Below are 12029 nucleotides of genomic sequence, written 5' to 3'. Positions count from 1 at the left end.
GGTTTTGATTACTTTTGCAGACAACACTACGTAGATGTTGTTCATCAAGCTCTCTGAACCTTCAGTCACAAGTTAAACATGATGCTAGTCAGCACTGTTTGCCAAAGGCTTTTTCATCCAATCCTCAGGCCCCCAGGAGACACAAAGAGGTTAATTTCTTCATATTTCTGCAAACAAGGTCAGCTGAGTCTCAGGAAAATAAGTCATGAGAAAATATCAAAAATACCACAGTGGCCTCAATTTTGAACTATGTTGTTTTCTCTAGTTTGGGATCATGAAAAGGCTTTTTTTTTTTTTTTCCATCTTATTTTTTGTGTTTTGATAAATTATTTATTAAGGAGTTGCTTATCTCATCATTTCTCTGTGTTAAACCTTGTTAGATCAGTTATTGTTGGAGTGAGCGCATGTTCCCAATGTTTGTTTAATGAAATCCACACGAACGAGGAAACTGAATGTAAAATATTATGGCAACTCCCTTTTCAATTCAAACTGCCAAGGCGAACCCTAGTAACAGAAACACATGTATTCTCTTTCAAGCAATAACACACGTCGTCCCGTTCAGTTCAATGGAAGCTTGGAAAATCTGATTGCAAATCACCTTCAGTCTCGCTCTTTAGGCATTGCACCAGAGGCATGGGGCCCAAAACCTGGCCAATCAGATCGCGGGCTCATTTCCTGTGCTCTCCAGCTCAGCTTCCTGGACTGCCAGACCCCCTCAGATCCATTACAAACATGAAACCGCACAGTTGGATCACTTTGACACTAACCAATACCCAAGGTGTCTGTATGTGAAGCGCATTCCATTCCTCATCCCCGTTACTGTTGGCTTTTTTATCCTTATTTGGTCAAATATTCTGGCAGGGATCTGCATTTGATGAGGATTGCGTGGAATACTAACATGTATGTCGTGACATTGCTCAACAGGATACAGCGGTGATCCCTAAATGACTAATGTGTGTGCTATCTGCGAAAAAACTCGTGTGCTTCCCTCTGAATTTCCCTGTAATTACTTATCCACACCATTTTAAATATACATTTAGTTTGTAAAATGTCTGGAAAAATAAACACATTTGACAATATCTTTAAGACAGCTCTGTGTTGACTTATGTACTGTGAATACATAGAACCATTAGGGATTACTGTCAGAATCTGTAGATTAGTCTGTCTCTTACTTAAGTCATAGAGAAATATATGATGGAAACTTCACTCTCTGTTAAGACAGTCCAGAAGGTTAAACTGTGTTTGAATGAGGTGATTTTGAGTATATCCAAGAAAGTTCAGTTTCAGCACAGGCATTATAGAGTATCAAGAAGATGGTTTAATGATCATTTTTCAAATGACAAATCTCCAAAAACGTTTTTTAATGTTATGATACGTGCATTTACATTATATGTACATGTGAAAAATACATATGATCTACCACTTATATCCTTTGTTTCTGACCGAAGAAAATAAGCAAAGATTCCTCATGACCAGTCTGTTTATGGGAACAGTTGTTTGAGTATCGGTTTCATTATATCTGATGGATGGTTCAGAATGCAACATATCTTAAGTTTATCTGAGACAGGAACACTCATTCATTTTAAGCAATATTCAAAAAATAAAAATGCGTTTTTAAAAACATAAAGCCGCATTACTGACACATTCTTACACTTGCACATCAATAAATCAAACCACAGTATATATGACCATTGACTTTATAAAAGAGGCTTTGGTATATTCTATAATAGTGTCTGCAATGTAACAGATATCATATTCATTTATAGATAAAGCTCCGTCTTGAAACATCAAATCCTCGTTAAAGCTCTCAGAATAAAGCCAACTCCAATGAGAGTTACCAGTCTGTGCCATGCTCTATTTAAATGATGGTTCATGAGTTTTTAATGAAGTGGGCACACTTTACTGTACCATTCTAAGTAACACTTTAGGAAACGATGACTGACGTGGAACAATCAGCTCAAATGAAAAACATGTCAGTTGAGAAGTTACACTAATCTGTGTCATCTCTCTTATCTCACTACTTTTGAATTCTTTTCTCTAAAGTTATGGTTACTTGTTAAATTATGCCTGCGTGACACTGAAGCCTGTTCTTTAAATGCAGTCGTATAGATGTGGAAAAGTACTTTGGGTTAGCGAGGCTGTGCGTTAGTTGCTGAAGCAGTCTTTGCACACTATCTTGTCCCCTTCCGGGAAGAAGCCAGCCCCGACGAGAGAGACCGAGCACTGAGCACATTTGAAGCAGGGTTGGTGCCACTGCCGATTCTCAAAGGAGATGTACTTCCCCTCACCAAACCCTGAGGGAGAAAAACAATGTAAGTACACACAGTGCACCAATAAGGGACATGGTGCTACCCAATAGAATCTGAAGATAAGTTCAGCTCTTCATTATTTGTATTGTAGAAAAGATAATGGAAACATGCAAGATGTATTCTGATATTATTCAGGACAAAGGCTATCAGATATCCAGTTTATATTGACATTGCATGAACGAGGGCTGTTATGACAATCCTTGCAATGTAAACACAGACAAATGCAATTGAAAACCTTCAGTAGATCGCTGTCTCTCTGTGTATGGTCTCTGAATATCACGAAGATAGCCTAATCTACACTGTAAACCTGAAAATGTTAGGACAACTTTTGTTACATGACATTGTTTCTTAACAGACAATAACTTTTGATTTAGGCCAGCATTATCACACAACCAACACCTTTGCCATGTGTTTTTTGCACCTGTCTGTCATCATTAAGATTAAGGAAGTGTGCTGCATTGAGACATTGTTACGGTTTGTTTCCACATCCTTTTGAATTTCCACTGAACAGGAGCTTTGCTGTCTGAGGACATCTGGCGCTAACAGTTATAGCTCTGTTGGATCGTTCTCACCCAGTCAAACAATTGGTCTCTCAGAACTCTCACAAGGAATCATACACAAAGAGGTGCACAAACTTACAACGTCAATTATTTTGTTCAGTGTCCAGATTACGAATTACACACACACACACACACACACACACACACACACGCACACACACACACACGTATAAAGACAAAGACACATGCATACAAACGCAAACAAATAAATACAAAGATCAATACAAAGACATACACACACACGCGCACACACACACACACACACACATATACAAAGGCATAAACAAACAAAGACAAAGAGACAGACACACAAACATGCATACACACACGTGCACACACACACACACACACACACACACATATACAAAGGCATAAACAAACAAAGACAAAGAGACAGACACACAAATATGCATACACACACGTGCACACACACACACACACACACACGTGCACACACAGACCTGTAATGGGCTTGTTGCAGGCTGAGCACTTCTGTGCATAAATGTTGCTGAAGCATTTGACACAGTAAGGATCTTCTCCCTGTGAGGTGAAGGCCTGGCCTGCCAGTTGGGTTTTACACCCCGTGCACACAAAACACTCCTTATGCCAAGGCTCATCTCTGTATGTCACGCCGCCCTTGACCAGAATCTGCATACCACACACACACACACACAGACACACACACACACACACATACAGAATTAGACAGGTCATGTTATGTGGAAACAGTACTGCAAGAAAACAGCACTTGGCTATTTTGAATCCTGAATGGGGCAATTTTGAGGCCATGCAAAGCATCTATAAAACATATACATATACTCAATGACAAAGCATGAATGCTTTAAGCATTTACAAGTTGTACTCATATAAATTTCAGCCTAACTCTTAACCTATACCGGAGTTAGGATGAAGCTCTTCTAAGGCTATTTTAACAGTTTTCTATAAGCCACTAATGGTATTTGGGGTTAGAGGACTATATCTATGTGTCTCTGTGTTCAAGACATGTTGGCTCACCTTTTTACAATGACTACAGCGCGGGGCAAACCTGCTCTCATAGCACGGCACACAGTAATAGTCATTCTTATCAGGGATAAAAGCCTGAGAGCCAATCGGCTTCTCACAGGCACCACACACAAAACATTCCTCGTGCCACGAGGAGCCCCCATACTCCAGCTTCCGTGAACCTGGGAGGGGAGAGGGATCAGGAGAGAGAGAGAGAGAGAGAGAGAGAGGGAGATTTCATATTGACAAGAAGTAACTTGTTTCAGGTGAAACTGGTGACATTTTATGCTGAGCTGTAATGATACAATGAATGGGTATTGTGAACAAAGAGAGAATGAATACAGAATGTCCCAGAACCAAGCATGTGTTGGATTTATTTCAGACACTTGAATGTTGTGTCTCTTCTTTTCACATACCCTTGCCAATTTAGATGAGCTCAAAGCTAAGCTAGGGGATAAAGAAAAATATTAAAAGAGCGTGTTTTTTTATTATCCTGACATGAATTTGGCTTTATGAATAGTAAACAATCTTTGTGAATGGTCTGAATGTAGAACTAGTTTGCGTGCCAAACATTTACTAACTGTATTAACAAAGCAGAAAGAATGTCAGGCTGATCTTGGTTGTGCAATCACTAGATACTGTCAAACATCACGCCTTCTGTCATGCATATGAACAATGTACTTTTTTAAATGCTTAAACCTGTTGGTGCAACCCATGTGATCTTTCCAGCCTAAAAGTCGCAGTACATCAAGCGTATCAGCGAGCGCTACGACATAGGCCTATAAAGCACTGACGGGCGAGGCTTTGCTATGTTAGTCATAGAACTAGAAGCTTTCGATGATGTTCGCACAGATTAATGTTGCTTAATGTATCTGCCAACAAAAATATGTGTCTGCTGTCATCACGTCTTTTGGAATGTGTTTTTTTTTTTCTTAACAAAGCTATATGAATACAGTCCACACGACCTTAGACGAATGAATTAAATTAGGTACATCAGCATATAACGAGATATACATTTATGTCTAGATAATGTAGTATTTTGACGTAATTCATTCAGCTGTGCGTTTAGATCAAATGTCAGATAAAGACATACAACGGCACGGGCAACAAAACAGCACGCATCACCTGCCTAATGTCACGAGCTGACGTGGCAAAACTATTGCTCTCTGTTGAGGGGAGAAGCTGGGCGAGATAAGCTGGTCTGAGACACCGTGCTGTACAGAGTAAGCATAGTGCTACCGAAACCATCACGTATTTCATGATACATTTCCAAGGAAAGTGACACTACTGTTCTCGAGCAGTCGGTGTAATGTGTATGTTACTTAAAACCCATGAGTCGCTGCGATGTAACGTCGCTATGAGACCGAGACGTAGGAATTTTACCCGGCAGGCATTTCCAGTCAAGCAAACCCTCACTCAGTCAGGTTATCACAGTTATGGTGTCACACCCGGGCCTTTTAAAACTCATTAGTTTCATTTCTGCATTGTTATGCTGGAGACTGTCAACGCAAAGCTCGGTCAATCTCCACACATGCGGAGATTATACAATTGCATTGTAACGTGAAACGCGCTATAAATTGATTTTTTTTTTTTGGAAAGAATTTAATCGGGGCAAACTACTGTTCTGAAATTTTCTTTTGAATTTGATGACAGAGGTTACTAAGAGTAGGACGGTTAAAACCCAGCTTGTGGGAGCCTCTGTGAACCACCCTAACAAATGTTATTCATCTCAAATGTAGTTCATCACGCACATCATAGAGGTTTGTGATTACAGAGATCATGGACCTCTGTCATTACTTTCAGTCGCGCGTCGAGGTTACCCACACTGGCAAACCGCTGATTACTGAAGCTCTGCTCCTGACTTTCATTTTGTTAATACGGCAGCCTTTGTGATGAAGCTGGAAAATTTCTGGAAACGGCCAATCTTTGTACAGGTACCTGGCATGACGGTCTTTTTGCAGGCCACGCACTGTGAGGAGAACTCATTGCAGTAACAGTCATTGCACAGTAGGGCTTCTCCTTGGCAGGTGAAAGGTTCCTCAGCTAATGAGCGTTCGCAGCGCATACAGAGGAAGCAGTGTTCATGGTAGTGTCTGTCTTCATAGTACAGCTCCTGCGCGCACGCACACACACACACGTACACACAAACACAAACAAAAAGGAATTTAGCTTATTCGGAAGTCACACGTAGCTTATGATGGTAACGCCTGATGCTGGGGGGGCCTTAGATCAGTTGCTAAAGGCAAAAATAACAGGGGTATCAGACAGAATGGGAAATGGTCATTAACTGTATATAATTTGTTGCAATATAATTAGCTGCAATAATATGAACCATGCAGTTGATAACATCCAACTGTGGGGGTCCTAGGGTGTCCGCCAAGGGTATTAAGACCCAGTAAATATGCTGTGGTTGTACAGGTGTGCCTATATTCACTGCAGACATTCAGTTAATATTTAAAAAAAAAAAAAAAAGGACGGGGAGCCTTTCAAACCAGGTGAAGGGACTTGCTCTTTACACAGTGTCTTTGAAAGGCAATGATTTGCCGAGTTACAATGAATGCCAATACCCACCTTGTTCCACTAGAGCTGCTTTGATGTATGAATTTGAAATAAAGAAAAACATCTGTTGAATTAAGATAAAAATTCACCCTCCCATTCAGTTCATACAGGGTCGTGAAAAAGGTAAGGAAACAGTCGCTTTTTTTCCCTTTTTTTTTTAAACATTTTGAGTCCACAGACGATCCCAGTTATTTTGCAAGAGTGTGAGTTATGTAAATATCACATTCCTGTCTAACCTTTTCTTAGTTTGTCTAAAACTCCTGGCAATTTACAATAACAAATGTGTGGCGCGTCAGCACGTCCCGACCTCCACGGTCGACATCACATCTTCTACCCATGAGCCCCACAGTGTCACATCACACAAAAGAGCATTCAGTGGGCAACTGTGTGTTCTTCTGTGGTTCATTCCCAGTTCAATAATAATGCGTTTTCACCTTTCCTTTATCGGCTATATACATACTCTTGCCTTAATGACGGGGGGGGGGGGGGGGGGGAGTACCTTTATCCTATTCTCAGCACCATAACCACAAAGACAGGAGTCCTCTCTGACTCATGTTTGATTATTATTATTCTAAAGCACATTACAGAGGGAGTGATACTGTGAAGTACAGTGGTAGACACTGGATATGTGAGAAAAGGAACAGCCAGGTCCGGGCGGGGGGTGGGGGGTTGTCACTCCGAGCAAACAGTGATTTTATTTAGTGTTGACCCCAACCTGGTTGATCATAACTCAGAGAGAGGGAGCTCTGCGCTCTGGCGTCCTGGGGTGTTTCCTCACTGTGGTCTGTTTTGATTTTCCACTAAATGTTGTCCCCCTTTCTGTCCTGCCTGGCTTAAAGAAAACTTAGTGGGTCTTGGAATTCCAAAATAATGTTTTCTAAAATACCATCAGTAATCGAGGAGCCACCGCAAATGATATATGATCACACACTCACACACACACACACGCACGCACACACACACAGAGTTGTTGAAATTTCTGTCTGTAGTGTGTATGATTTATGTACTGTGTAGTAGACTGTTGAGTTTAGAGCATAAAACATAAATGCACAAACTCACATTCTTGTGGATAATCACTCTAATTACTGTCTGCAGATTCATGTAAAACCTACACTGAGCATAGTTACACAGGGAGAGAGAGAGAGAGAGAGGGGGAGAGAGAATGAGATAGTTTTTGCTCACCTTGCAGTTGTGTCCAATGAGTTCCTTGCACTTCTGGCAGGTATTGGCATACAGGCGGTCATAACAGGGGATACAGTGTGGACTGTCATCCACCTGAATGTACTTCCGCCCGTACAGAGACTCCTTACAGTTCTCACAATCAAAGGCCTCACTCATATTTGTCCTTCTTCAAGTCCTATGATCCAAACCTATAACATTAACAGTTTGTCAAAATGAATGACACTTAACACATCACAGGATGGAAGAAACTCACCTAAAAAAAACATTCTAAAGTTTCACAATGAATGACACTTGGAGACTAGACTAGACTAGCACAAAAAACTAACAGACTATGCCAGCACTGCAAGCACTAGCCAAACATGCTTTGCTGAACAAAGGTGTTACCTGTAACACCTGTAGGCATGAAGTTTGAGATTGTGTGTGGTTATATGTGTGTGTATGTGTGTGTGTGTGTGTGAGGGAGAAAGAGAGGCAGAGAGAGAGAGACAGAGAGAGAGAGGAGGAGGAGGAGGAGAAGAAGCACTAATAGCATTAACTGCTCTCTGATGAAAGACAGAACTGATGAAAGACAGCACTGATGAAGGAGAGAATGATTTAAGCGATTTTGAGTTTACTCTGCTATCACTAACTGAAGCATCTGTACAAATCATCCATGTGGTTGTGTCTCGGAGCGTGAGAATCCAGGGAGACTCCAGACCAAACCCTTGTGGTTATTCTGTTTTTCTCTGAGAGAATCTTAATCCTTTTCTGTCATTCATAGGCACTTTCCCATCCACCCAGGTTATTCTTGAACCAAATAACCTTGACTTCAGTGTATTCATCTGATTAAAGTGAATTTCTTATGGTATTTTCCAAAAAGGTGATCACATAAAAAAAAAACAAACAAACAATTATACATGAGATTCCTCAAAAACTAAACTGGTGTCGTTTTTGTTTATTTTAGTTTAACATTTAATGTGTTGATTCACTGCACAGAATACAGAAAACAGAAGATAAATTAATGGAAACAGACAAAAAAAAAAAAAAACAATGTTCAAAAGCCAACATAAAGCTTAGTTTTAATCTGTTATATTTAAGTATTGGTCATAAACAAAAACTGAGACATGTAAATGAAGTCACTTGAAGTGAACTGAAACAAAGTCGTTTTTCTTGCACAGAAACAGCAAAAGAAAGAGCCCTTGTGTGGGACTCCTGCTCCGTGCAGGGAACAGGGCTAAGAGCAGAGAGATGGGAAAGAAAGAGAGAAACAGGGTTGAATATTTTCCTTTAGGAAAGCAGAAGTGGGTTCACCCAAAGCTCTCTGAGGTCTCTGAGGGACGAGAATGAGGAAGTGAACAATAATTGAATAATAATAAGTGTGTGTGTGTGTGTGTGTATGCGTGAGGGTTTGTGTTCAAATGCACGTGGATGTTTATACGGGTTTAATCATCGTGTGCCTGCAGGAGGTCTTCACAAACAAAGTTTCATACATTCTTGCTGTGAGAAAGAAGACGAAGAAAAAAAAAAACAATGAAGAGAAGACCATTTTCAAAGACTCCACCCATTGGTCTTGGAATGCTATCCTTCTCACATTTTTTTTCCTGTTTAGGACACAATATCCCTTAAAAAAAAAATTCATGTGACTGTCCAACGAGAAGCCAAAGAAGAGCAGTCCTCTGCAGCTGGAAAACATGTGGTTCTGATGAGAGGAAAAAGTCCCCTGAGGTAATGTCACTCCAGCTCCCACTGCAACATACACTGCAACCTACACTCCATTTAGAGGGTGACTGGGCCCACAGACTGGAAATAGTAATGAACCTTGTTCTGTTTCTTGGAAAACCATGGGGCTGGAGACAGGGCAGGGGTGCTTATGAAGATCTGTCATTGTTTACACGGTTGACTGTTTGAGGATGGAATATTGTCGGCACTGGGTGAGAAGATGGGCGGGCAGGCGGGCGACTGAGAGGGGGGGTTGCTGTAGATTGCTCTATCCTGTCATTTTACAGATGGACTCATCCTGAAAGTTGGTTGATATGCCTGAGCATTTGTTACTTTGATGGCTGGGAGACCTCTGTTTTAAATACAGAGGCGTCTTTTCAGACACGCATGGGAGTATCCCAACCAATTATGGTAACACGGACGTTCTGTTCAATGACTCTCAAAAGTGTAAACAGCACAGACGCAGAAACCTTAACAGGCCACTAATCACTCTCCGGTGTCCATATATTGTTCAGTCATAATATCACTGATTGAAGCAGTCAGTCTGGTTTTCCCCCGTCCATGTTTTGACCAGCTGGTGGTCTTTCTTTGACCCACCAAGAGTTAAAAATGACAACATGGTCACAACAATAGCCTTCCTTCCTCCAATAGTTCTCCTCTAAAGCTAAACATCTGCAAATCGATTCTTTATGCTCCAGCTGTCGAAGGCTCACTGGGTGTCTTGACGGATTTGTGAGTACAACTGAGGAAAATAGCTTCGCAAATGCTACTACGGTGTCCGTTAAATGACTGTATTAAAATGTGGTGAGTGAACATTTGTTTGTTTTTGAATTCCCTGTCCAACTGGCACATTCTGAGTGTAGCAGTTTTTTTCCCCCGTTTTCTATGTGTCTAATATCCACAAGTATTGTCTTGAACTCCTCTACAGCAAGAACTCTAAGATGACGTAAGAAACCACCTCAAACTCATCCTTCCTATTTGGACCTCTGGAAAAATGATTGATTACCAGAGTGACACTGGAATAAACCAGGTCTTGAGCCATTCCCCAAGTGGTTTGCCATTATTATGATTAGCCATGTTTAACAGAGCATGAGTAAATAAAGCTTAAAGTCTCTTAAATTACACATCTTGTGTGCTTGCTCGCCCTCTCGCTCTCTCGCTCTCTCTCTCTCTCTGGCTCTCATTTTTTCCATCAGATTCAGACGTTTAACTCCCACACTAATCAAAATGAAAGACCACGGCGGACAAAAAACTCTCTCGGAAATCGTTTTATCTGCTTGCGCAATAACGTTGTTCGTCTACTATTCAGCTCGTCTACTGCTCGGCCACTCACACCAGTGATCAGCGCTGGCACATGGGCATTCCAGACCGAACGCGCCGTCTCTTCTAACGAAAGATTTATTTAGTAAAAGCTCTTGGCACAGACAGGTTTTTGTAGTGTGAGCCAGGCATGTAGATGATGACCAGGCCTCCTCTGTCCCTTCAGGCTTTCTCCGAATTGTTTTCTTTCCAAACACTTGACTTTTTCTTAAATGTCAAACTGGTTGGCAGCATTGTAGACTGCGGAGTCTGCGTGGTGCCCTGGCACCTCTGCTTTGGCAAAACGAACGAATAACGCCCACCTTTAATTTACAGAAAAGAAGACGCCGCGGAGGCTTATCCGTCAAAGCACAAGAGAAGCGTTGACTCTGACATTCTCTTCCGTTTGTTTGTCTGTCTGTCTCGGTGATGGTCTTACTCACACCCCCCAGAGTGTTTTTTTTTTTTTTTTTTTTCATTTATGGCCGACGAAGTTGTAGGCTTACTGTTCTCCAAAAGACCGTTCTCGCCTTGAAAAGAAAACTCAGAGGACTCTACAGGAACATTATGTTATTCTTATACAACATGTCAGTACAGTCAACCAGGCTATTGTGTAACAGCTAATAAAAAATACCAGAGGTTTAACTACCAGAGGTATTTTTGCATAATTTAGCTTGTCTCTACATGGAACCCACAAAAAAGAACACCCTTGCGTAATTATGTGTAATGTATTGAACTTATCTTTATCACCGTAGCTTATCACCAAAACAGAGTGAGCAAACCCTATCTTTGTATTCATCATACGGCACAGAACATTAAGTGCTCTGGTGAATAATCCAGTCCCTCATTTGCTCCAGTATTTTGAATCAAATCAAACTACAGGAAGGGTGGTATTTCTCTGGTTCCACCTCATATAACTCTGGAACAGTAGGCCTCAGGAGAAACAGAGCGTATGTTCAATGATGTGTTAAACTCAATCCCTGAGCTCGAGGTAAATGTTTAGCAAAACGTGTATGAATGTGGGTATGGTTTTTACAGGTACCAGAAGCAGGCCGAAAATAGATTTTTGTAGTTATTCAAGTAACTTAACTTAGCTTCTCATTCAGAGCAACATGTTGAATCAACACGGCAGTCAAGGCACATTTAACACAAATTAGCACTGAATACAAAGCTTATTCTCTGGATTTGGAAAAAAAAAAAAAAATTAACATTACGTAATTCATAAAATGTCATCATGGTGTAATTTCTGTTGTGGAGAAGTGATTTACAAAAACCATGACCTGAATTTGAACCATGACTAAAAGTTCCAAATCTTATGTCAGCCAGGCCGACATAAATTTGAGTTCTGTGAACTTTATTATTCAGCTGGTCTATCAGGTTAAATTGCTTGTTCTCTTTTCTAACTTTATTGCATGGACAA

General features: G+C 40.8%; 1 protein-coding gene across 1 annotated transcript; it reads right to left on the bottom strand.

Annotated features, from left to right (window-relative positions):
* Window positions 1–2145: 2145 nt before the first annotated feature.
* On the bottom strand, window positions 2146–7768 carry LOC115825141 (four and a half LIM domains protein 3-like). Its single transcript, XM_030788926.1, has 5 exons — window positions 7613–7768; window positions 5810–5984; window positions 3884–4053; window positions 3331–3517; window positions 2146–2294 (listed from the first exon to the last, which is right to left on the bottom strand). The coding sequence occupies exons 1-5, from the start codon at window positions 7766–7768 to the stop codon at window positions 2146–2148; spliced, it is 837 nt and encodes a 278-aa protein (XP_030644786.1).
* Window positions 7769–12029: the final 4261 nt, after the last annotated feature.

Source organism: Chanos chanos, chromosome 12 (assembly GCF_902362185.1).
Source record: "Chanos chanos chromosome 12, fChaCha1.1, whole genome shotgun sequence".
Classification (NCBI taxonomy): Eukaryota; Metazoa; Chordata; class Actinopteri; order Gonorynchiformes; family Chanidae; genus Chanos; species Chanos chanos.
The sequence above is the reverse complement of the archived record's forward strand: the minus strand, read 5'-3'. Positions and strand labels throughout refer to the sequence as shown.

What these genes read in the sequence shown, in the direction of transcription:
- LOC115825141 (XM_030788926.1), bottom strand. Translation starts at nt 7,768, where the DNA reads ATGAGTGAGGCCTTTGATTGTGAGAACTGTAAGGAGTCTCTGTACGGG. An exon ending in CAAAAAGACCGTCATGCCAG is followed by an intron (nt 4,054 to 5,809) that starts GTACCTGTACAA and finishes CTCCCCTCCCAG; the next exon opens with GTTCACGGAAGCTGGAGTAT. An exon ending in GCTGTAGTCATTGTAAAAAG is followed by an intron (nt 3,518 to 3,883) that starts GTGAGCCAACAT and finishes TGTGGTATGCAG; the next exon opens with ATTCTGGTCAAGGGCGGCGT.